The sequence below is a fragment of the Pangasianodon hypophthalmus genome, chromosome 27 (assembly GCF_027358585.1).
Source record: "Pangasianodon hypophthalmus isolate fPanHyp1 chromosome 27, fPanHyp1.pri, whole genome shotgun sequence".
Lineage (NCBI taxonomy): Eukaryota > Metazoa > Chordata > Actinopteri > Siluriformes > Pangasiidae > Pangasianodon > Pangasianodon hypophthalmus.
In genome coordinates, this window is record NC_069736.1 from 17,322,189 (window position 1) to 17,349,627 (window position 27,439).

Consider the following 27,439-nt stretch of genomic DNA (forward strand, 5'->3'; position numbering starts at 1 on the left):
AGCCAGCAACAATACTCAAATCTAGAGATTATGAAGACACAGTGTAGCAAATGATAATATGTGATTTTATTTACATATGAACCAATAATAAACCCGTGTCAAGGTCCTTAACAACAGCACAACAGCAGTCAAGCTCTAAGGTGGAATCAGTAGCGTTATCGCCGACAGTCTTAGTAATCAACATCAGTATTTTTGTTTTATTCTAATTTATAAGAAGGATATTTCTATTTGTACATGTTTCTATATATTTGAAACAGTCTTCCATTTTGTGTAGCTGCTCTGCTAAATCTGTACTGATAAGTATAATTGTGTCATCAGCATAATGAAAGCCAAGTGGCCTAAAATAGACTCTACATTAATGCTAATAAACTAGTAACTGTCTGTCAAATAAGATCTAAAGAGGGAACATGGGAAAGGGAGAAAGGGGAAAGAGAAAAAGAGATGGTGAAGAAAGGGAAAATGGAATAGAGAATGAAAGTAAGGGGAGAATGAAGCAGAGGAGGTAGAAAAGGAGAAAGAAGAGAGGAGGAGGAAAAGAGACAATGAGAAAACAACAATGAGAAAAAGAAAATTAAAAAAGGAAAATGAGGAAAAAAGGATAAAGATGGTGTGAGAGGGAAAGGGATATAAAAGGAAAACAATAAGGGACCTAGAACAGAGCCTTGTGGGACACTATATTGTACGTTTTCCAGAAGAATCTTCATTAATGCTATTTAATTAGTAACAATATTATAAGATAAGAATAATATCTAGCATAATATCATGATTAACTGAGTCTGTATTAAGATGCTTCCATAAATCAGAATAACATACTGTTCATTTTGTGTAATTTTAATTAAAAACAATATGAGCTGTTGGGTTTAAATGTTCTCCAAACTCTTATATAATTTTATAAGAATATCCTGGAACAGGAGACATTTTTTCTGTGTATGATTTCTACTATTAGTTAATAATCCTGACACATTTTTAGTGCTATATCCATTTAAGTGAGTAAATACTACAACCATACAATATCCACAATGAAAGAAACCATTATTTGTGAGTTCCATTCATTCATTTCACTCGTTCAGTCCATCAGTTCACAATCGAGTGTAAATATCAGTCATGTGAAATATTTTGGTTTGGTTGTTTAGGATAATTCCTCCTCTCCTTAATGATGGTAGTGTCCTGTTATAACAGGTTAAATAATAAAGTGTAAGAGTTTATCCACCCCTGTAGATGAAGCTGATGATGATGGTGAAGAAGGCCTCTCGGTTTCATTGTGGGTGAAAAAAAAAAGGGTCAAAATGTAGAGTTTAGTCTTCCTGATGACCCCAGCGTGTACAAAAGTGTATGAAGGTGTCTATGTGTGTTTTCTCAGAAGCCTGTGATGTGACAGTACGCCTCCAGGCTGGAGAAGGTGATGTACATGAGCCACAGGCCGATGAACAGCATGGAGGTGAGGATCTTGATGGCTTTGGGCCCACCCAGCTCTCCGCCCACAGAGGGGCGGCGCCGCAGCATGAGCACGCCCATGTTGATGAAGGCGCAGATGGTGAAGAGTGTGACAGAGAAGGCCAGCGAGCCCGGCTCCACGTGGAACGCCTGACCTTTGACCTCCCAGTAGATGGCTGAGATGGACCAGGCCACGCCGATCCCCAGGAAGACGTTTACAGCGTTGCTGCCTGTCACGTTTCCCACCGAGGCGTCGGCGTACTGATCCTGAACCGCCGCGACTTTACTCGCAAAGGTATCTGAGAGAGAAAGAGTGAGAGACAGATGGAGAGAGCAATAAAGAAGAACAGGAAGAAAGGTAGAAAAAGAAAAACAAAAAAGAAGAAATGGAAGAGACAGAAAACATAAAAATTAGCCAAATAAAAGGGGAATATGGAAAAATAAAGAAAAAGAAAATGAGAGAATGAGAAGGACAATAAAAGAAAATAAAATAGAAGGAGAGAATGAAAGTGAATAAACAGAGAGAAAAAATCAAAAGAATATAAGGGAAGAGAGAGAGAAAACAACAAAGTCAGGAAAAGAAAGAAAAAAAAATGAGAAAGGAAAGAAAAAAGAAAGAAAGAAAGAAGGTGAGGAGGGAATAAAAAAAAGAAACAGAGCATAGGAGAGAAGGAAGCGAGATTGAGGGGGAGAGAAAAGAAAAAGGGAGAGACAAAAAAGTATACAAGTATAATTAATTGTTCAAAGTAACAGCTTTATTAAAGAGAACAACACACACACACACACACACCCGGGATGGAGGTGCCAAGAGCGACGAACACCACGGCCGTGACGGTGTCCCGCAGCCCCACGGTGCAGCCGAAGTGAGACGCCAGGTCTCCAATGATGGCCGTGAGGAAGCCGATGACGAGGATGGAGACGATGAAGCAAGCCCAGCCGTTCCAGTACTCAGTGGGCGGGATGAAGGCGAATGCCAGCTTCCAGAACACCGTCATCACGTGCATGAAGTAATCGCAGCAGGACGGCCGGCGTGGCTCGCCCCCTTCGCCCTCATCGTCCTCTCCTGAGAGACACACACAACAATTTATTAAACTTCCTTTATTTTCCAGCGACTCCACCCGCAAACACACTTTACATACTTCACATAATTTGAGCATTTAATCTTGTCCATAAGAAGGGCAACATTTTTTGTAATGAACCAGTAGTTTTAGCCTCAAACACTCCTCCGGCCCACAAACTCTCTCATACATATTGTACACATTTCTGGCCACAAGCTTCAGAATCTTGAAGGTTCAGGGCACTCTTTTTGAACTTGTTGAGACTTTCAAAACAAGACATAGCCACTGATTAAAACTAGTTCCTGGCATCATGCTCTTAAAAATTATTAAAGGTTTTGTTTGACACAAGTGGAAGCCACTGTAGGCCACACCCACAAACCACAGGTATGAGTGACACAATACTATGTGCTGAGAAAGGAACTGATTCTGCTTCAAGATGGAATTATGACTGTTTTTAGCTCTGTGATGTCTTTTTGCCCATGTTTATAGGCAACAGTCTTTCATACAGTGTCAACACATAAGACACACACACAGTACCTGCACTGACAGTGACAGCCTCAATGAACTGTTCTTTCCATGTGTGTGTTCCAATCACTTCAGCCAGGTTAGTGTCCTTTAACAGACGATCGACAGTGTCCTACACACACACACACACACACACACACACACACACACATACACAGATATTAGCATTAAGTGATCATTGTAAGATATGTCAATTCATTAAAGATTTTTGATTCGCACTCATCATTCTGAGCACGCACACACACACACACCCACACACATAAATGCACACACAAATCAATCTGAAAAGTGAAATGAGAAACAGATGATTTCAGACAGAAAGAAGGAAAGAATCAGTAGTCAATCACAACAATCCAAATACACACGGGCGACTCTGATTGGTCGGTGCTTTAATTTGACAGCCCAATCGCCAACGTCCCGAGGACGCAGCCGCGACTCGAAAGCATCCAATCAGAGTTCTGAGCAATAAACTATCTACCAATCCATGAACACGTCTCATGCAGAGGGGTGGAGACTTCTCTACCGGGTCTAGCGTGCCATTGGGGGCCATACCCTGGCGGATCTAGGGAAGTGGGAGAGGAAGTGGGTGGTGTTAGCACGAAACATACACACACACGCATAGAGACTAACATGATGTTGGGCATTAATGCATCCAGCCACATAAATTAAATGATAACAAGCCTCAAAGTATAAATATTGGCACTCCCATTCATGGTGTGTGTACCTTAAAGGCCATGCTCTCCTCAATAATGACCTCCAGCCTGCTGTGCTCCCCCAGAACCGGCCGGCCCTTCTCAGCGATCTTTCTCGCCTCTTCCTGCTCAGCACTGGGAGCACCTGAGAACGGGCGAGAGACATAGAGAGAGAGAGAGAGAGAGAGAGAGAGAAAGGAAAATCACACTCCCAAAATATAGTACTGAACTAAATTTAGTGTTATAATACAACTCAGTAGTGCAGCTGCAAATCACAAGTCGCAGGTTTATATTAATGCGCTCGTTAATACTAATACGTTATCGTTTCTATAGTAACGGATCACACACAGGGTAAACAAACACTCAGACTGCAAGCATGTACTGATGATGATGTACAGCTTACCCTGATTTAACAACAAATCTGCAGCAAAACACAAATCAGACAATCAATCAATTAATCAACACATTGGTAGTTTAATTAGTTTAAGTTAAACGTGTAGTATTCAATCTGTATAAAAAGGTAAAACAGGATATAAAACAGCAGTCATTGATCCACACACACACACACACACACACACACACTGTCTACTGTCTCTAGTGTATGTGTGTGTGGATCAATGACTGTTGTTTTATATCCTGTTTTACCTTTTGTGTGTGTTTGTGTGACAGTAGGGCGAGTGAAAAGTTGCAGACTGCAACATGATGCTCTCAAAAAATAAATCTCACTCACACACAGACAGACCCACTTACACACACACACCTGAAATTCCTCTCTTGAGCCACCGAGGTTCTTCAAGGACGATGTAAAAGTTTTCTCGCTTATCATATTCCTGGACATTGATGATTGGCACCTGTAATGTCTTACTACACACACACACACACACACACACACACACACACACACACAGAGAGAGAGAGAGAGAGAGAGAGAGAGAGAGAAAGACAAGTGCTTATTTCCTTTGGGCTTAACCCCTAAAATATTAACAGAGACCCTGACGCTTAAGTCACATCAAAGCTGAACTTGCATCAATACTTAACAACAGACAGTGAATAATTTAAACACACAAACACACACACACATACACACACTGCGTCAGAGGTTCGTGCATTTAAATTGAATACAATCTAGAGGACAATCACAGAAATACACATATTCCACATAACTACCAGGAAACTGCCTCACGACTACCACAATATTTCACAAAAATTTTACTACAAAAATTCCACACAACCTAACTACAATATCACCATATAAAGACTTCACAACTGTTATAATATTGTACAACCCAATGATTATTATATAGCTACTCACCATAAAGTTACCAAACAACTACAAAACTACTGCCACAATACTACAAACCTGGCACAGTACTGAAGTAATGACATTTAATTACACAACAAACACACAACCACCATACAGTTCACTAAATAGCAAAGTGCTAAACCACCATAAATTACCAAATAACCATTATAAAATGACCAATTGTATAACAAACTACCAGAACACTGTAACAAAACTACCATACAACAACCACACAACTGCGTTTCACAAAACTACCACCATACCACCTAAAAGTAAAACTGCTATAAAGCTACTACAAAACTACAACAACCACAGACCACACAAAAAAGCACACAACAATCATACAGTTAATACAAAGCTACCAAGCAGAACACCATAATCTACCAAACAACTACCATAAAATTAGCAATGACAGAAAAACACTATAATAAAAATACCATATGACTTTCAAAATCCACCATACAACAACTACTACACAACACCCAACTACAAAACATTCATCACAAAACTACCACACAACAACCACAGCACTACTACTACCATACTAACAAATGATACACAAGAAATACACAACTATCAAATCATTAATACATAATTACATAACAAACCACCATAAAGTACCAAATAACTACCATGAAATCAGCAAAGAACATAATTGTTTATTTATAATCGTTTAACTCATAGCTCCTTTTTTCAAACTCTATGAAATGTCTATGTAGGAGATAAATGTGAAAGTAACTTCTAGAACCAAGACCATTGAAAACCATTCTGTTTAAGCTACAGTATTTAATAAAAGTTTAAGCAGTTATTGTGATATGAAATTTTAATATGGCGCGGTTAATATAAAGCAGTAGGCATAAAACTGAGGTGCAGGGAATTATACATGAATGTAAAAGGTAAAACATTATAAAATATAAGTATAAACATTACAAAGTTAAAGTCTAAATTATAATAAAAGATGAGGTCATGGACACTGATGTGCTTTAATGTCTCTGTTTTTGAGTATTCACCGCTTACATCTTTAATGGGAAGAAGATCTGTCGCACACTAGACACTACACCATCAATAAAACACACTGTCCCACACACACACACACACACACACACACAGAACAAATTGATCACTTTCTCTCATTGTGTACTACACCCACATAAGGGAAATTCCTGTGTGTATGTGTGTGTGTGTGTGTGTGAGTGTGTGTACCAGCTCTCCTCATTGCTGAACTCCAGTTCGCCCTGTGTTTGTTGGTAGTCGACTCCACTGTGTGCCGTTCCATCCTCTGTGTGAAACGGGATGACCACGGTGCCCCGGGTGCCCGATTCGCGAGTGACAGTTACCTCAGCAACACCCGCACACTCGGCAACAAGAAGCTCACGCGGCCCGAATGAAAAAACACCCGCGTGGTCATCATCCAGAATTGTTACAGTGGCAACCAGTGGTTCCACCAATCGGGCGGCCTCTGTGGCTTCGACCCCTGGCTCGCGCAGGTTCGAGAGACGGATAAAGAAATGCTCGTCTTCCTCGAAAACATCGTCGTCTATGATACCAATCTATCACACACACATACATACACACACACACACACATTAATAACACACACAAGGGCTTCCTCAAGGCTCAGTTCTTGGTCCAAGTATTTTGTTTATAGATTATATAATTTTGATTTGAGTTCACCATAAAATGTACCATAAAGCTGTAACTTTTATCTGATCTCCTTCCCTACCAGTCTACCCCATACTATCAGAGCCTCCATGACTGGCTTGCTTACTATTCCTCCATCTTCCTCCAGTTTAACACACACACACACACACACACACATTCCACATCTCTACCTTTATCTCTTTGCGTGTGTCTCCAGGTTGAAACTCCAGCGTTCCCTCAGAGTAATCGTAATCCACTCCAGCTTTGGCCGAGCCATTTTCAGTCCGGTAGTCCACTTGGAATGTTCCGGAGCCACTGCCCCCCCACAGTATAACCCATACACTCAGGTGGCCGCAGTTTTCACTGCAGCGATAACGATCCTGCTCAAAGGCCACATGTGCGCAAGTCACCAGATCATCATCGGGGCCGGCGTTCGGCCCTGCACGTTTGGCCTGTTCTGCTGCAGCATGCTTCTTTAACACGTTTCCAGCTCCGATAATCATGCGTGTGGCCTGTACACGGTAAAACGCACGACTCTTGGGTTGCTTCTGCAGGTTTGAGTAGTTAGCCATCTCAATCAGCTGGTCCAAGTCTTTATCCGGATGTTTCTGCCGCAGTTCACGCAGTAAGCGGATCACCTGCAAGGACAAATAGAAACCATATTAGCAATAGCTTAGCAACAAAAAGCAACTTTTCTTCTAGGTAACATTAGGGCAACATTTACAAAACATCCTAAAAACATTTTAAAGCCTTTTAAAATTCAACATTTCAGCAACATTTCAGCAGTATCTTAGCCATTACTATGATTTCCCAGTTAGCATACATAACAATTCTGAAACATTTCTGCAGTAACTAAGCAAAAGTTTAGCTATGTTTTAGCAAAGCTTTAGCAGTGCTTCAGAAATGGCTAAGTGATGTTGCAGAGTTGTTCTAAAAGGTTGCTATATTTTGCTATATGTTGTGGAGCTGTATCTATAATGCCTCAAAAAACGTATTTGAAATGTTTTAGGAATGTTTCTGCAATGTCTCAGCACCAGAATAGCAACGCTTTAGCAATGTTCAAGATTTTTACTGCTGCAGTAACACTGCTGAAAAATTGCAGCAAACTGTTTTACATTGTCATCTCAACATAACCTTTAGACATGATTGAGCATGTCAACTACAGAATGTATTAGCGTATCAGTTTTCTGCAAGGTCTCAGCAATATGTTAAGAATGATTTCAGAAATTGTTAAGTAATATTACATTAATACAACTACTCAGCAACATCTTAGAAATGTTTTAGGAATATCTGAGAAGAGTTTTGTTAACATTATTGCAGCGCTACAGAAACCTTAAAGCAACATGCCAGCATTATTACAGAACTGGCTAACCTGTGAGGCTAACTACTGTTTAGAGTTTCTCCTATTCAACTTCAGTTTCTCAGATTTCTCCCTGTCTTCCTGTCTCAGTCCCTGTCTGTTTTTCTCTCTCACTTCCTTATTACCTCCTCACGGTCCTGCTCAGAGTCTTTGCTTGTCTCCATGCTGTTGACGTTGCTGGCGGTGTTGCTAGGGCCACCATTGGCATTGCCATGGAATTTCCCCTCCATGATGATGTCAATGCCATTGGGTGCCAGATCGCCCTCTGTCTCCACAATGATGCCGTGTCGCTTGTCGGCACGGTAGCGCCGATGAAGGTATTTGTAGAAGAGGAGCCGCCGGTCTGCAATCCATGCCATCAAGACACAGATGGGGAAGAACAAGAGGGTCAGCAGGGCTTCCCACACCTGACACGCAAAGAAAAACACACACAGGTGTGATTATGTGTTTTACATACTAATAGAAATACACAAATTATGCAAGGTCCCAACAACAGCAATATTTTGTTGTTGTTGATGGTCATTTCTTAGGTTAAATAGAAACTTTGGGAAGTGGTAGCTCAGTGGTTAAGATGTTGGACTTCTGATCGGAAGGTTGAGAGTTCAAATCCCAGCACCACCAAGCTGCCACTGCTGGGCCCTTGAGCAAGGCCTTTAACCCTCAACTGCTCAGTTGTATAAATGAGATAATTGTAATTCGCTCTGGATAAGGGTGTCTGCCAAATGCCATAAATGTAAATGTAATGTAACTTTAAGCCTGAGACAGATACAGTGCAGATGCCCCGGTAACTATGCCAGTATCTGTTGTGCCACCATTAACACAAGAAGAAGACCTAACACTCCAACTTTTCTATGTGGCCTTACCCCTGAGAAGTTTCAGCAACACATTAGCCTGGTGGCCCTACCAAAGCTAACGCAGGCACTAAGGAAAGACATGTGAGTAAAGGAGAACCTGTGCCTCATGACCACTAGATACTACCCCAATCCTGAAAGTGACAGTGACGAGGCTATGGAGATATCGGGACAATGATACTTTTCAGTCATAATTGGGTGATACTGACAGTAGCATGAGTTCTAGCTAGCCACATCCATACTTTGTGGCAATCAATCTCTTCTCATGGGAATCACCATTTCAGTCTGGTTCCGCTCGACGTTTCTTCTTAATGTCATCCTATTGTTACTTGGGAATTATGATTAAGAAATTATTATTGAATTGAATCTACTTGATCTTGGTGAAAGTTTGATGTGTCTGGGGAAACTGAGGATCCCCAGAACCTCAACCCCTAGTAATTTCACTAGATAGTGTCTATGGTGAGTGACAGGGAAGTTCAACAAACTTTTGTCCTCAGTTCAGGCAAGAATAAGGTGAATTGAGCCTGAGACATCAATTATCAGAATGTCGAGCCTGGCTGATGGTGTATTGAATTAGAGTTTCCCCCAGGAGCACAGGATGGCTACAGCAGAACCAGATTGACACCAGTGATGCAATTATGATCTGCCCAATACCCTCACCTCTAGCAAAACTGGAAAGCAGAAGAGAAGAGAAGTTTTTTCAGAAGCCAGCACAATAGATCTGTCCAGTAATCCATGGGTGGAAGCAGCAGTCTTAGAGAAGAAAAATGATGGCATATGGTGTTTCTGTATAGACTACCAATATCCAAACGCCAAACACTGAAATGGACTCCTACCCACTGAGCTGCAATGATGCCCTCCCTGGACCTGCGATGTGGGAGAATGCAGCTTCTTTTTTTCCTAGAGCAGAGGCTGTGGCAGTTAATGGTTATGCCATTTGGGCTGTGTAACACTCCTGCTCCCTTTGCTTTGTCAAATTTGGCAAATTTTCGCTGGCATAAAACCTGCTTTCTGCCACATCTCATGCAATCACTGTGTTGTCTGCCTTTATGACCTGTTGATGCATACCCTAATCGAATTGGGAAATCTTCATGAGCTCAAGAGCAGTGTGCCTTAAGCTTTACGTGCCTATTTGCAAGAAAGCTTTATAGTGGCCCAGAATAAGTGACTTGTACTGGCTGTGGTTGTGTACGGGCCTGCTGAATTTCATCCTGATTCTATTTTGAACTTCCTCACCTCGCTTTTAAACCCCAAAAACCTTCGAGGGCCCTCCATTGAAGTGATTGGAGACATGGCAGGTCTATCAGTATGACAATAATAAAAGTGACTCTGATTTCCTAACTTTAACTAATGATATAGCTAATGATATAAACATTGTTGTTCTTCTTCTTTCGGCTGCTCCCATTAGGGGTCACCACAGCTGATCGTTGGTCCGCATTTTTGATTTGGCACAGTTTTTACGCCAGATCCCCTTCCTGAGGCAACCCTCTCCAAGTTTATCCGGACTTGGGACCAGCACTGGGAGTGCACTGTCGTGTGCAACCCCAGTGGCTGGGGTTGGTTCCCTGGCCAGGAATCTAACCTAGGCCACGGCAGTGAGTGTGGCAAGGCCGAACCAGTAGTCCTCCAGGGACCCAGCTAATGATGATATAAAAATCTTGAATAAACTGTCTGTTAACATCATATGCATTTACAGAAAAATATATCAAATATTGTTTGAAAAAATGTTAAACATTATTAAGTAACTATCTTGACTCAAATAGAACATAACAGTTGAGCATTAAACAAACACAAACACACACACACCTGAACAATGCCCGGGGATATGACGGAGAGGATAAGGTAGAGCCAAATGTAGGCGAAGATACTCCAGGAGGCGGTGATGAAGAACACGCGCAGGTGTTTGATCTTCCTCACCTCACCGTCCGGGATTACGAACACACAGATTGCGATAATCACGAGCATGTTAAAGGCAGCGCTGCCCACGATCGTGCCTGGGCCAAGCTCGCCTGATTTGAAGCCATGCCCACATACCTGATTACACACAAGCACACCATTCATCAATACACAAACCAATAATGACCACAAGTCATAATCATTAATAACACTAACATCATTAATACTTATACATATAAACACATAGTTATGGGGTTTGGGAGAAAGACTGCATTGATCTTGACCATTTTATAGTTTACTTTTTATTTATTACCTTTTCTCCATTTCATTCCCATGATAAAATTTTCACACCCAACATTTCCATTGTGTGATGACCCAGATGCTGTTTTTTTTTGGCTTGTTGGTTTGCCTATGTACTTCTCATTACAGGAAACAGGAAGACAAGCCATTTTATTATCAATCAATGGCTTTAGAGCCTGATCTCTTTTATTTATTATCATTCAGGATTACTTTTGTCATGTAGCTGCTTGGTAACTATAACTGTAACTGTATGGATAGTATGGTTTTGTCTTTAAGGTAGTTTTGTTCCTTGTATTAATGTTTTTTTTTAACAGAGCCAACTCTGGGCTTGATCAAACCCCAGTTTTTCTTTCAACATATGTCTCATTTGCTTGCTTGCTTCCCAGGTTATAACACCTTCTTGAACGTCTTCTCCCAACTCCTCCATGATTTCTACATCTATGGCTCTTAAATTCCCAGTCCCCCCAGTTTAATTATCACATCCCATAACACTATCAATTGAAGTCACAACCTGCTCTGGCAAAAATAATATGAGCCCTTCATTCTTGTGCTGTCTTTAATGAGCTCTTGTTGATTGATTATGGTAATGTGATCCTTCAGGCCCGCTAAGGCTCAGGTAACAAACTTCATTAGAGCTAATAATGTATTGGGGAGGCCCTTAAGAGGAAATGACGAGGGGAAATAGAGCAAGGATGTGCCAAAAACAGAGCTGAAGTGCAGGGCAGATGTGGCCAATAGAGGGCGCAAGAAGACTAGAGAGGGCAGAAGGTCAATACGTGGACAGTTGAGGACAATCTTCAATCTAGTCTGTAAAATGGAAAAAAAGTGTTGTAAATATTTCCAACAAAAAGTAAAGACTGCAAGCGTTTGAGGTTAATGAGCATCCACAGGCATAGGGAAAGCGAGTTTGGAAATATGACAATTTTCCGAATGTGCAAACAGTTAATGTTTTGTGGAAAAGTACCTGAAGATGGGTTTTGTGTGTGTGTGTGTGTGTGTGTGTGGAGAAAGACAGTGTGTAAAATAAATGTTGCTTATTGCCAAGGTGACTACTGCGTTAACTGTTTGTCTTGTGTTAATGAGTATGTAGAGTATGTGATATTACACTGAGGTCAGAAAGGATCCGGAGAGCAAAGTGTGCAATGTGTGTGTGTGTGTGTGTGTGTGTGTTTTCTCATCCTATTTTAGTCTCTATATTGGGTCATAGTTTCCCACAAGGTTGCAAAGTTGGGGTGAATTCAGAATAAAGTTACATAAGAGTGTCCTTAAGATAGAACAAAAATATTGTTCACAGCCAAGGTGTTGGTTTGGTGTGATTTTAAGGTGTGTGTGTGTGTGTGTGTGTGTACGTTCTGCTACTGACACTATCACAAGAGAAGATGACAGCGATGACCCATGGTATAAGTGTGTGTGCGTGTGTGTGTGTGGTTCTGTGATTGACAGTATCACAGATGAAGTCGATTCAGGGGCATATATTGTGTGTGTGCGCGCGTGTGTGTGTGTGCGTGTGTGTGTACCTCTATAACTGACAACAGGATCTCTGGAGCGGAGGAGCCGAGGGCCATCAGAGTGAGATTAGATACGGTTTCATTCCATATCCGCACCGTCGTCACTGTCTGTTCCCCATTCGGCCCTGTAATGGTCACCTCTTTCTCCTACACGAAAACACACACACGCACACACACACATTTTGAAATTATATTCCCTCGCTAACAGTTTCTGATTACTACTAAATTATGTAAACCAGTTATGAAAAAAAAAATGTCTTCGTTGTTAATTAAGTTAATCTCAGACTGAAAATAGAAGTAACTTTATTCTAAAAATAATAATATAAAAATAATAATTAATAATCTTTAACAAAACAAGAAAGTATCAGAATAATTGGCATAATAAAATAAAAATAGTTATTTTTAATTAAGTGTGATAATATGAGTATGAAATTCTGTGTATGAAAATACCTGTATGTATGTTTATGTGCTATGATCCAGTTGTTAAAAAAATAGGGGTGAAAGTGGGTTCAAGTGAGGGAGGAGTTGGAGTTACAGCTAAACTTATATAATTATTTCTTATTTTTTTCTACTAGTTGCTGTGGAAACGCCACAGTGTCACTTCATGAGGAGAGGAATGCTCAAAATAATCTTATCATGGCAAGCATCAAAACTCTTTCTATACAGAAAAAAAGCTATAAAATCTGTAAGTGATATAAATCTGTTAATCCTAATGAGATGCATAAGTCTTTACTATGAAAATGCTCCTTAAATACAGCTCTGTGTGTGTGTGTGTGTGTGTGTGTGTGTGTGTGTGATTGCAGTTATGTATTTATATGAGTATGGTTATGAGTGTCCATTTATGAGGTGTGAGTGTACTTATAGGTGTACGTGTGTGTGTGTGTGAATGTGTGCACACATACCTGCGAGGTGATGACCTCGATGGCGGCCATGAAGCGGTCAGCGATGATGGACACACCCAGGAACATATAGAGCAGACACAGGAAGTAGATGATCGCACGAATCACCTGCTGGGGCAGTGGCGGGTTGTGAGGGAGCCAAACAGGAAGTAGAATCCCGTGGGCGCACTCCACCTTGTCCATACAGCTCCGCTTAGCACTGGTGTTCACCTGAACACTGCCGCACACACACACGGACAGGACGAGGAGGCGCAGGAGGAAAGGATACGCCATGACCACGGAGGAGCAGGCAGGAGAGGGACAGTCTCCTCCTGTATAGAGAGAGAATCAGAATTATTGCGTTTTATGACTTTTTTTTTTTAAATTAGATATTGTAATTTTTTAAGATGGCATTTTAGTTATTTTATATAAGTCTCCTAAATGTCCAATGAAACCTCAGGTTTTCATTTACAGTTTGTATTAAGTCGGATGTTCCTATAGGTGGCAGTGTTGGATTGTAAGCATTGCCTGTTGTCATTCACCTGGAATTTGAGTCTTCGTAAAATAATCAAGTACCTTTGGTTCTTTTGTTGCAGAATCAAAAGTCCAGGGGGTGGAGAGAGTGTGTGTTTCAGGCTGGAAAAGTGTTTGTTGTTCTGTGTTGTATAGCATCTTGTGGGTTAGGGGTTAGGGGGTTGGGCTTAGGCCTATAGGAGGAGTTGGATCAGGTCCAACTCCACCCCCTGGACTTTTGGTTCTGCAATGAGGAATATCTCCCAATAAGCAGGACTGGAAACAGTGATTAAAGCATTTATTCCATCTCGAGGGTTCACAGTAGAGCTGTGCTTCAGGACTCAAGTCCACATCACAAGGCAGCAAAAGACTATCCGCCCTCTTCTGCATACATGAGCTCATAGACACCCACGATTGGCTAGTGTCCCTGTGATTGACAGGGGAGAGAGCGTATCCTCTTCCCACCCAGAGAGCATGGACAGTTTTCCTGTCTTGGATTCCTGGCCACAGATGACTGTGGCATTGTCTGAACTCGACTGGATATCACAGGAGCACGTCTAAGCACAACTCTGTGCCACGTTAATGTCTGCACCATGATTGTGACAATAGGGACCACGAGTCTTTGTAAAAAAAAAAAAAAAAAAAAAAAGGAAAGCAAAGTTCCATTAATAATTTATAGCCACTAAATAAAGCCATAACCAGTAAAACCCGGAAGCAACCCACACCCCCCAGCACACTGCTATTGGTTCACACTTCAGCAGAGTTAAACTTGAAGTGAATTTCTGGAAAGTCTTGGACGTGTATCGCCCGAGGCAATGATTTCATTGCAATTTAAAAAAAGCACCGTTTCATGTTTTGTTGTCAGAATAAATTATCTCGAGCTGGATTTGGCCAGAAGGCCGCTGTTCGCCAAGCCCTAGTTTAAACAAATAACTGCTTCAGCTGTGTGCATTTGACCTTTAGGGTGATATTGCACTAAGTAAGGTTTGGCTTGAAATTACACATAGCTGACACATTTTCTGAAGGATTTCATGGCGTGAATGTGTGTCTCTGGGAAGAGTTCTGTCTAATCAGTGTAATTATATAGACTTTGTAACATTTCTATCACGCAGATGTGATCAAAAGCAAACATTTTTAAAATATTTAATTTAATTAACTAACCACACTGTTGTTGCCTTGACTGAAGTAAAAAACAATTTTGAAACAAAAGCAGGTTCAAACTGTCATCATCATCATAAAGCAAAGATGTGGCCAGACCTCTTCTCCTGACATTTCGCATGAATCAAAATCCTGAAAAAAAAAGTCACTTATTTACTGCACATCAGCTTTCAAAAATGAATAAACTGGGATCAGTGAAGTGAAAACAGGAAGTCAGAAGAAGCTGGACACAAGTGCACAAGATTCCATGCAGGAGTGTGTCATATAAGCAGTTATTATGTCTATTAAGAATGTATGAGCTAACTTTAATGTGTGTCTGTGTGTATGTGTGTGTGTGTGTGTGTGTGTGCGGTTGAGATTGACACACGGACCGTGCGTCTCACAGTGGGGTCACGTTTCACTTTCCAAGCTGTGCTATGGTTACCTGCACTCTCTGCAACCCTACACCTCCAACAAAAATAACCTACACACACACATGAGCACAAAATACTCACACTCAGTCTACATCAGCATAAGAATTCAATTCAATTCAATTCAATTCAATTCAAAAGCTTTATTGTCTATCCCAACTACGGTAGAAAAAAGGCTCAACACACAAACAATACAAATAATCATCACAACAGCACTTTACATTACATACATCACTTCACAACTATAATAATACGCAAAAAAAATCATTTTAAGATCCTATTTAAAATACCAATCGCAGCTGGGATAAAGGTCTTCTTATACTTGGCCCTTTTCACCAAACGCACTTTATACCGTCTGCCAGAGGGAAGGAACTGGAAAGAACTATACAAGGGATGAGAAGAGTCTCCCACAATAACACTCCTCCTTCAGCTAAACGACTGGCTCCGGTAAATTCCTTCGACCAATCCAGTGCCCCAGTTCCTTCCTGTGTTTAGCTTCCATTTTTTTTGGTGTAAAACGAAAGAAAAAAGTGCGAGTCTGTCTTTTATTAGCGCCCATCAGTGCCTACGGTGTGTGTTTAATCAAACAACAAAACAAACAAAAAAATATCAAGGTGGATGACCAGACCAAAACAGATTCACAGTGGCGTGAAAATGGTATCTAGGCCACGTCCCAAACCACATACAACTGCACTAAACACTATATCAAAATAGTCACCACTGTAAGAACTGATATTGATATTGATCAAGCGACATTAACTGTTATCTTTGTGTTATGTTCAAGTCTAACTTTATACATTAGACATGAGATGTCATTCTTGGTTGGCGCTAGTTTCTGTTGAAAGTTTTTGGATACACTGTACAGCTATGTTTTTATTTCTCAAAACTTAAAAAAAAAAAAAAAAAAAAAAGCTGGACAGACCACGCCCACAAGAGAGTAACATCACAAAGTTGTTTGTTGCCGGGTTATAGAGTGGACCGGTTATATATGAATGTGTAATGTTATGTGTGTGTCTGTTGTGCACGCCTGTGTGTGTGTGTGTGTGTGTGTGTGTGTGTGTGTGAGATCTCAGGTTACCGCGGTGACACTGTCTCTGTCTTCCAGTGTTGGCTATAAGTGATTGGTCAGATTGGTTTACACACGAGGCTCTGACAACTTAGGGGAGTTAGCACCTTTTAGCGGTTAATATTACACACACACACACACACACACACACACACACCAAGAAACACACAGGAGTATTAGAGAGCAGGGTTACATGAGGGGAAAGAGGGAGAGGGTTACAGGGATGAAGGGAGAGAAAGCAGGAGAGAAAGAGAGAGAGAGATTAGATAGTGAAAATAATGAGAGTAATTAGTGACAAGGAAGGAAAGGAGCCGAGAAGGCCAACAGAGAGATAGATAGAAATACAGAGAAAGGAGATGGTCAGAAGTGCTCCTGAGAATGCCCAGAAACAAGAAGCAAACTCACAAAAGCCTGGAACAGTCACAATATTTTTAGACTCATGTTTACAGGTTGTCCAGATTGTCCAGGCGGGGACAGTGAACCTGCAAAAACGTGTGTTATGTTTGTTGTCTTTTCAAACTAAACGCGTTTCAGCATTTTCCTGTGGCCTCGTTTGACGAGGATGATGCCAGGAAAGGTTCTTCAGAGTGCCACAGTAGAACAATTTCGGTCTATGATTCTTACAATAACCAGAATAATCAATAAACAGAATAAACATTTTCCACCATAAAGATCCTTCCACATAAGTAGTACATTAACACAGAGAACTGCCTCACAGCTCTGGCGTAATCCCACTCATAACACCCCCCACCCTTCTACATCACGTCATTCCCATTACCCAATTAACGCTCTATACCTGCCTTATCGACCAATCAGCATTGAGCTGCCCTACATCACTAACCAATCAACAGCACTCGCTGGAAACAACAATAAAGTCTGTTAACCATCACAGTGCATCAAGAGTGTTTATATCATCATCATGCCATGTTCAGGTTTAGACAGCCCTGATCTCATTCACACACACACACACACACACACACACACAATTACTAGTTGGCTGTAACTGAGCCCTGAGGACCCAATGTCCTGGCTGTCTCCGGTTAGCAGCCATCACTCTGACACACACACACACACACACACACACACACGTGTGCTATCAGTATCACAGCTCTATAATCTCACCTTGTCTCTTTCTCTCACGCTTTGTAGCGTTTACAGCGTTTATATTTTCTATTCTGTTCTGTTTTCACTATTTTACGTTTTTTTTTTTTTTTAGGTCCAACACCATGTAGGTCACTTTGTAGGTGTACAATTACTGTCCCTATCCCATTTGTTGCTCTGCACAATGTATTGGCCCCCCTCTACACTTACACATCATCCATCAGTGGAAAGTGAGCACCACAGGACCACCACTGAGCATATACATCACAGCGCTATTGAATTCTGGATGCTGATTGGTCAGAAGGTGCTGATTCATTTTCGATAACAGCAGCTCTACCATTCGTGTAACTGCAAATCACAGGTTGTTCTCCACATAACCTCACACTAATAATAAACTGCTTTAAACACGTGCTGTAATTTGAAAATAAAAACGTATAATCCTTGAAAAGGTTTCTGCAAGGAGATTTTATTTAACATTTATGGAAGGAGTCTCCAGTGTTAGCACTTTGTAACAGTCAGAGGTAAAGCTGTAACTTCAAGTTTTCCGACATCTTTAGGACAGCAGAGTTAACGTGTTGCATAATTGTTTTTGTCTTATTAACTTTAAGAGAGAGGGAGAAAAAAAGAGCTTGGTGAGGGAACGACTGTTTATAGCTGCTATAACTTTTTTGTGGTTTTGTGGATGTTCCATGACATTAAATGTAGCGATAAATGGATAAAAAAAAGTATGAAATGTTGTTTAAATAGAAAAATTAAATAATCAGTGGCAAATTGGTGTGGTGCAAGTGGAGTAAAACACTAAATATGCTATATTTGGAAAATAATCAACCTCAGGGTTGCAAAAGTAACTCTGAAGGGCAGATTATCTTTTCTTAAAAAATTAAAAAACAAATTTTGGAAATAATTCAGATTTGGATTGTATCATTTGTGATTTCACCATGGAAATGTTGAGTCCATGTCACTGTAGTAGAAAAATCAACATCAATCAGTCAACTTTATCAGTGTGAGACTGAAACAAAATGCAACACATATAACATCAATAACAGAGACAAAAAGCGCCTGGAAAAAACTCCCAAGGAGTCACAGAAATTATGGCAAAACTCAAGACCTAAGTTTTTACAGAGTTACAGTCCACAGACACCTGGGAAGCTCATAGTAATGAGGTTAAGAGCGTATTAAAACTGAATCTGTTAAGAATGTAGATGATACAGCAGGTAACTCAGACCCGTGTTCAGCAGTCTGTGTGTTATTACGTGTTAATACAGGAAATAAAATAACTGATTGTGTTCTGTTTTGGTGTTCAGAATAGTGAGCACTTTTCACCGCTGAATCTGATTAACAAGGCTGTTTCAGGAAATCAAGCTATTGTTACTTAAAGCGTGTGGATAATTGGAGCCGGCGAACATCAGACACGCTTGGCTCGGGATCAGGGGTGTCAGACTGCAGTGTTTTATCCTGCTCCAAAACACAAGTGTTTCAATTCACCAGCTAAGTATCACGCACTTCAGGAGTTCAAGCAGGTGTGTTAGTGATCACAAACCCGCCTAAATGTTTCGAGACAAGCAACGGGGGAAATTCTGTTTCTGCATTATAACACATTAAAAACCCACTGATCTCTGTACCTGTCATTCCCAGTGCAGGAGGCGTGGCCTCTGTGTGTGTCAGTCTCAGTGAAGGAGGCGTGGCCTCTGTGTGTGTCAGTCTCAGCGAAGGAGGCGTGGCCTCTCTGCTTGTCAGTCTCAATGAATGAGGCATGGCCTCTCTGCCTGTCAGTCTCAATGAAGGAGGCGTGGCCTCTGTGTCTATCATTCTCAGTGAAGGAGGCGTGGCCTCACAATCAGAAAGCAAAGAGGCCCATTGTAATCTCTCCCTCTGTCTATCTCTGTGTCTCTCTCTCTCTGTCTGTCTGAGAGAGAGGCATGTAACAAAGACATAGTGAAGAGAGATACACACACACACACACACACACACACACACACACACACACACACACTGACACAAGCATGACACACAGAGTTAGCCTGACAGTCACTGCGACCTACACAGATAAATGTCACACACACACACACACAGAAGTACAGACTGATTAAGTCAGCAGTCATTGAGAAATACGCAGATGAATGCTCGGATGCGCGCACACACACACACACACACACACACACACACACGAGCTATGTCAGACGGAGAGAGCTCAGGTCCCGTGGTGTGTGTTACACCTGCCACTTTCACCTGAACATGGCGATACGGTCACTCTAGAAGGAGCCGCTGTCTCAACTTCAACTGCCTTTCGCCACAACGCGGACATTATGCAATATTCAACACCACGGCAAGACAATGAAGCTGCCACCCCCCACACGCTCACACATACACACACACACACACACATTGGCAAACTGAAATCATCTGACAGATGCACATTTATATTTTATGCATGCCACTCATCAGACAGCGACACCTGAAAAACTCAGTAAATGACATAACCGGATTGGGGAATCGATAAACAGGCACAACTTGGCTGCATACAAACGGCTTCCCTTTCAGCGAGAGTCACAAATGTTTAAGGTTACGCTTCATAGCGACATCTTTCACATGCAGAAGTAACGGAATACATGTAACAGGATTAGGTATTTAACAAATAAAAACACGGTAAGCAATATTCTCAGAGTCTAATAGCAGATCAGATGCTGTTAGTGCTCATATAGTGTGTTAAGAGTGCTGGAATATGAGAACCGTCCAAACTTGTCATCTTTATTTCAATATATAATAATTTTTATTAAGCTTGCATTTTTTTTCAGAGGATAACATTAAATGGTGTATATAAAATAGTGTATATATGTAAAAACAACAACATTGCACACACATCACACAACAAAAAACTTCTTAAAGAACGACAAAAGTGTCAAATGCCTTATTTTCAGTCTAGCTAACTTAGCAAAACAGAGAGGCCTATTAGTTTGCCAAACCGTGAATTCAACTTTTTTTTTTCTCATTATAACTTGTCCTTACAGCATCACTGCTCCACATCTGGAAGTTTGTTGTGTCATTTATTGCTCATTTATATGATATACTACAAAAAAACAAGCTACTGATTTTACATAATTGTGGCAAGTTACAAACTGATGCCAGCTAATTTCCGAGCTAGAATTCAGCAACAAGAATGAGCGCCAACATCACTACGCTCACAGGTTTTCCCCTCAAAATGTCCTGTATTGTACCACATTTTTCACTATACATACTGCCTGTTTTTCCTCCGAGACTTATTTTCTGTTTAAAAATGTATTTGCTGATAGCTAGACCTTATTAGCTTGCTAAGGCATGCGTTCCAATTTGGTTCCTTTATTAGATATTAGATACAGCTTTTTTACAGAATGCTTTTACAAAAAAAAAAAAACATGACAGATTTTGAGATAAGAAATAGTGCAAACAACACCACAGCCACAGGTTTTACCTCCAAAACCTGACTAATACACAGGATGGATTGTTCTTTTAATGATATTTAGTGGTAATGGTTTTGAGCAACTAATGGTATTTAGTTGCTCAAAACAGCGTACTTATTTTATTGCCTGTTGGTCGTGCGAGCAGCCATGTTGATATGACATGGTATGTTGAACTTCAGCTTGAGGACACCTTCCTAACATCCTGAGTATGAATTTAAAGTTTTCTCTGTTTTTCTGCAGTCAGAGGTTACGAGTTACGAGCTTTAGTCAAACGCAGAATTATTCGACAGGGTCTAACTTTCCAGCCACTATCACTGAACTTTAGCCGTTGAGGTACACTCCACCTTTTTTAGCAGCTCAAATAACACCTCACACGGGTCAGATAGTGCACGGGTCATCTCCAGTGCAAGTCCGTGTCAGCCAAGAAGACACAAAATCTGGAAGATGAGATCAAAAATAAAATGCCATTTAAGATGACTTACTTGTGGTTGTTGCTGATGGAAAAAATTCATTACAAATCAATATGCAACTACATACCCAGAGACGAGTACTTGTTTTTCCCAATTCTGACACACAGGCTTTCACTCTAACCATAACGGCAGTTCCAAGCAGAACTTCATGCAGCTTTATTCCCTTTGTCTTACACCTGTGAGTCCTCACAGCAGAATTTACGATAGAACTGGCTCACGGCTCTCCACAACACCATAACAAATGGACTATATTACACCCTAATATAACAAAGGAACACATACTGCTGTGAAATGACAACGATAAACTTTTCTGAACCTTTTCTGAAGAGGAATCTCAGGGATGATACAGAAGAATCAGGCCATTTTCAGACTAAAATTTAAATGGCTGCGTAGTTATAGGTCTAATTCCAAACGCACTGAAACCTTTACATTCGACTGCTAACAACTGTGTCCACTGTATGCACACTTTACCAGCTACATCCAGATTTTTTTTATTAAAATAAAAAGTCACAAACATTTCTGAGGTCAATTAAACATATCTCTTACATATTTTCTGCTTTAACATGAGAGGATTTAACATAAACCCATTTTGTGACTTTTAACAGTGTAAAACCTCGAAAACTTTAGAAATTCAAAAACATTTTACTGGCACTGAGACTATTTCTGGCTGACAGGAGTGGAACCTGATGTGGTCTTCTGGTGTTGTAGTCCATCCAACTCAAGGTTTAACATGTGTGTTCTGAGATGCTTTTCTGCTTATCACAGTTGTAAAGAGCGGTCATCTGAGTTGATGTAACCTTCCTCACTACGGCCTTCCTTGTTTCCTCGCTAAGGCGTTTCCACACGCAGAACTGCTGGTCACTGGACTTTTTTGTTTTTCGCACCATTCTGTGTAAATTGTAGAGACTGTTGTATATGAAAATCCCAGCAGTTCAGCAGTTTCTCAAATACTCAAACCAAACCAACAACAAACATGTCACAAAGTCACTGTGATCACATTTCTTCCCCATTCTGATGTGTGATGTGAACATTAACTGAAGCTTGTGACCTGTAGTTTCATGATTTAATGCACTGTTTGCATAGCTGATGGACTTTTATTTGACAGAAGAGTTCATCAACTTTTAAAAGCTATACATTCAGAGATTTTTTTAAAACAAAAAATGTAAAAGAATAAAGGTCATATTAAACAACTGGTACAATAACATATATTAACATCCAGTGAGAAATGGAGGAGTAACAGCACTGGCACCCGATGATACACAGCTTACTCAGAAAAGTGTTTTGTGACGTAAACTTACTGCAATATTAATATCATCTTGTTACATCGTCCCACCCTACATATTTATCCTGTAATTGCCTGGATTAAACCAACAGCCATCCATCATTACCCTATTAAAAACCACACACAATGCTGCTTTTTTCACTATTTCATCCAAACCCATGCCACTTACCATCTAATAAAGCTGGGAAAGTGCTCACTGGCTATGCTTTAGTAAACGATAAGTGGTTTTTGGTGATGTATTGATGTGCGTGTGTGTGTGTGTGTGCGTGTGTGGTATACATGTGCCCCCCTACAGGGGCGTTGTGTCTATGCAGATCTGTTAGGACTGAACACATGCTGAGTTTTATGTTCCAGTCTGGCATGTTACAGAACTGCATTGATACCTTACAGTCTCAGGATAGCGTAGACCGGATTAGCGGTGTGTGTGTGTGTGTGTGTGTGTGTGTGTATGTGTATGCACTGCTGTCTAGTTGAGTAAATCAATTATTATAGTACATGTGTTATCCTAGAGTATGTGCAAGTGTGTGGGAGAGAGATGTTAAAAATATACACCAAGTTCCCTTTACCCCAATTCTGCTTCTTCACTTTTTCACTTGTTAGCTATAAGGGTAAAGTAGCTAACAGGTAATGGAAGCTTATACCTACTAGTTTAGCGCCATATGCAAATTTCACATGTAAATCCTCACATGCTTGGCTCAAAAGATGTCAGCAACATCATCTGTACATGAAAGTTTTCATAAAATCACTTCTAACTTACAGTTCCACCTCCTAACTATAGGCCATACTTCCTACCTGATACCAAACTGTATACTTTAGTAAAAAAAAAAAGCTTCAGTATTTTTTCAACATTAGCCTCCAGTGGAAAACTAAAGAAGCAAACTAAATTTGCTAATTATCTATATCATGCGAAAGAGAACAAAGTTTCATTTTTTTCTTAGGATGGGGTAACACATCAAAATCTGATCCATGGTAATGTTTACTAGAATATTCTGTATTAGATGCTAGGCTGTAACAAAATCTTCCATTTCTGCTTTTTTTTCCATTTCGAAAGACAACCGGACTGCACGAGGTGGATTACTGTTTAATCACTTCCACTCAGGACAGACCCGAGACTTTGACCTCATGCATCACCACTTCGATGTAACTCCATAATTATTATACTGATTCCAAATTAAGTAAGGAATAAATCACTCAGTGCAGGGATGCAATAGGAAAATAATCAATGACAGGGTGATGCGATGAAGTGAAGTAACTGTTACCACCCCGAGTTCTGAAGTGCACTGAAGTCATACTTTTTTTAAATCTTTTTTTTTATAGTTACATTTATCATTGTGGAACATCTGCGAAACAAGTTCATTTTTGTTATCACATATGTTATAGCGACTTTTTCCAAAAAGTGTCAAAGTTCCGTCTTGAAGACTTTCTGTGTCGGAAAAGTTACAGCTTCACCTCTGACTGTTACAAAGCGCTGACACTGGAGACTCCATAAATGTTAAATAAACATCATCTCACCGAAAATTTCACCATATCTAAGACTATACTGTAGTTTTTCTTTACTACATATAAATGAAAAAGAGGAAATATCTCAATGCTGGGCAGCGAATACAAGCAGTTTATGCAGCTGATATCAAGCTAATAAGTTTTTAATTTATATAGCCTCATTAGCATTTTTACCTGAAATTTTCTCTTAAGCATAAAAAAATGTTTAAATGTCATGTTTTCGTACTTAAGAGAAACTGGTTGATCGAACCTGATTATATATATTTTATTTTGGGTCAAATTTTTTAACACAGTACTCAGACTTTCCCTACAACTGAGGAATTTAGCTTAAAGACTAGTGGTAACCTTTACAGGAGCTAGCTGCGTGCTAAACTAGCTAGTAAAGTTTAGCTAGGGTTAGGCTAGCTAAGTTAGCTATAATGTTAATAAATGTGAATTCTGTGGTAACATTATTTATTTTGACAGTTTTTTTTAGCTGCTGTTAAATAAATTACTGAGGAAACGACGGTGTAAATCGAGACTCTGATACTGAAATCCTACTCGTGTTGACCTGTGACAAACGCCAGCTAGCTTGCTAGCAGTTGTGGTTGGCGGGAAGTCCAAGAAGACGTTTTAAATTTGCATATTCATGAATATTCATAGCTACTGCCTTTTTTTTTTTAATGCTGGTAAAAAGATGTTCTTGACCTTGAAATTTTAGTACTTTCCTAGGCATCAAAAGTATGTTGAACAGATTTTTAGTCCATATATTCATTCCTTCATCTTCAGATATTTTTTTAATTGTATAAAATAACATGTTTACGGAGTCTCGGTGTATGAAGACAGCTCATGAATATTCATAGATCGTAATTTAATTAAGAGGGAGAAGATTTAAGCCTTTAAGATCTTTAAGCTATTTTTTAGTCATTTTTTAAGCATGCTGAACAGATTATTATTCCACATATTCATTCATTCCTCCTCAATACCCGCTTTACGTGATTTTGAACTGGAATAAAATGACATTTTGGTGGACATTTTGCGCATAAAGACAAGCTCATTAACATAAAAAACAATAAACTTCTCATCTAAAATGAGGAAAACACCTGCTGCACCTGTTGCACGGGTAACTCTTAAGCCTCAGGTGTGCTGAGGTGAATTTAACAGAGGTTTGGCTCGTGCATTAACGACTGAGCACGTGAAACTTAACGGAGAATGTTTTTTTTTCTTAGGCATGCATTCAACTTTAACAAACCAGTGGAGGTTGCAACATTATTGTATACAGTTTCAGGGTGATTTACACCTTATACCCTGAAACACACACACACACACACACACAAAATATATAAACATTTCTTACCTCAGGATCTATTGCAATGGCACGTGCATCGCTGGTGTGGAAGCCAAGTGAGATGCTTTTCTTCTTCTTCCTTTTTTTAAGGTCCAGTCCAACACCTTCAGCACCTTCTTAGATGTTGTCCTGGATTATTACTTTCTGTGCATGTGTGTGCGTGTGTGTGTGTGTGTCCTGTCGTCAGAAAGCATCCCCGAATACGACACACACCGCGGCGCGCGCGCGACTGCGTCACCCGACACGAGGAGCGGTGCGTCAAACGGTCCATTATAATAAGATGAAGCGGCTTGGACAGAAGCCAGTGGTTATCGACCACTCAGATTCATTTGCATTCAACACTCCACAGAGAGTTCAAGTTATATTTTACAGCCAAGGGAAGAATTATTGGCACCCTGCACAAGACCGGGCAATATTGCACACAGTTATTATAGAGAGCAGGTTCCCATCCCTGGTCCTGCAGAACCTCCTGCTCTAAGACACAGAATCCAACTAATCTGCTCCCCATCATGAGAGGCATCAGATGTGTTAGAGTGTAGGACAGGGGGTTGATCAGGACCAGGGCTGGGAACATCTGGCATAGAGGATTGCATACAGTTACAGAACATTTCACTCAGAGAACTCATAAAAACATACAGTTCTGAATTGAGTGCACGGTTGCAGATTTGCAGGAAGTGAAAGTGACACTTTAGATCCTTGTGTTTATCAGGCTTCAAAATCATTAGACGCCATGTTCAAATCACAGAAGTGTCATGTAGCCTGTGCAGTAGATGGTTCTGGACAGCCATAATGTCACATAATCATGGATGTCATGCAAATAAAATGAAAATATTTACTCCTTACAAATTTTCTGCAATCACTAAGATTCCTTGACACTTTTCTCCAGAATGAACAGCCAATTATAATCTCAGAAATGAAGGTACCAAACAGGGATTTTCCTGGTCATTGGGTGGGTGGTACCATCAAGGATGCATTTTTTGGACCATCCCATATGGAGCTTTTACACAGAAATGTGAATATTGTGTACCTTCACCTACATCACATGCACCTTCCCAGGTAACGTATACACACTAAAGTTACAAAGGATGTACCCTTGATGGTATCACTCCAGTGACAAGGAAAAGTAAAGTTTTAATAAAGGTACCACTGTTTTTCTTGTTTTTAATGTACTGTGGAAATTAGGATGCAAATCTGTTTCTTCAGGCTTTTCAAACAATAATGACTTGAGATATAAAAATAGAGCATGCACATAAGGAATCAAACACTCTATGTCTTACTGTTATAGGAAAATAATCAACAACAGGGTGGGGTGATGAAGTAGAGTCACTCATTGCCACCCCAAAGTTGATTATTTTCCCGTAACTGCACGTGCTGAAGTGGTTTATTGCTCTTGTACCTCAGCTATCTACAATGATTACCATTTTTAATTTATTTATGACCAACACAGCTGTTTATAGTTACATTTGAGACAAGTTAGTTCCTGTTATCACTTACGTTATAACAACATTCCCTCACCAGCCTGTCTTTATTTTCTGTCGTGAAGTTAATAATAATAAAAAAAAAAAAAAAACGCAGCTAGTCATGTCGCATAAACTCCTTAAACAAAACCGAAGCACCCAACATTTGAAAATCCCCAAATAAATAGACATATTAAACATCTCACTCTATCAATGCTTATACATGTTTTTCAACTCTTGGAGAAAAAAAGGGCTCGAGTCTGCTCCTGTGC

General features: G+C 40.2%; 1 protein-coding gene across 1 annotated transcript; it reads right to left on the bottom strand.

Moving 5' to 3' along the window:
* On the bottom strand, positions 1 to 27,426 carry slc8a2a (solute carrier family 8 member 2a). Its single transcript, XM_053230630.1, has 13 exons — positions 25,720 to 27,426; positions 13,471 to 13,778; positions 12,578 to 12,715; positions 10,671 to 10,898; positions 8,139 to 8,420; positions 6,845 to 7,291; positions 6,216 to 6,562; positions 4,470 to 4,573; positions 3,742 to 3,854; positions 3,496 to 3,579; positions 3,030 to 3,129; positions 2,225 to 2,497; positions 1 to 1,733 (listed from the first exon to the last, which is right to left on the bottom strand). Exons 2-13 carry the CDS (start codon positions 13,738 to 13,740, stop codon positions 1,357 to 1,359), a joined length of 2,763 nt encoding a protein of 920 aa, XP_053086605.1. The 5' UTR covers positions 13,741 to 13,778; positions 25,720 to 27,426; the 3' UTR covers positions 1 to 1,356.
* Between the last annotated feature and the right edge of the window lie 13 nt (positions 27,427 to 27,439).

What these genes read in the sequence shown, in the direction of transcription:
- slc8a2a (XM_053230630.1), bottom strand. Translation starts at nt 13,740, where the DNA reads ATGGCGTATCCTTTCCTCCTGCGCCTCCTCGTCCTGTCCGTGTGTGTG. An exon ending in TCGAGGTCATCACCTCGCAG is followed by an intron (nt 12,716 to 13,470) that starts GTATGTGTGCAC and finishes GTTTTCGTGTAG; the next exon opens with GAGAAAGAGGTGACCATTAC. An exon ending in TCTTGGCACCTCCATCCCGG is followed by an intron (nt 1,734 to 2,224) that starts GTGTGTGTGTGT and finishes TTTCTCTCTCAG; the next exon opens with ATACCTTTGCGAGTAAAGTC.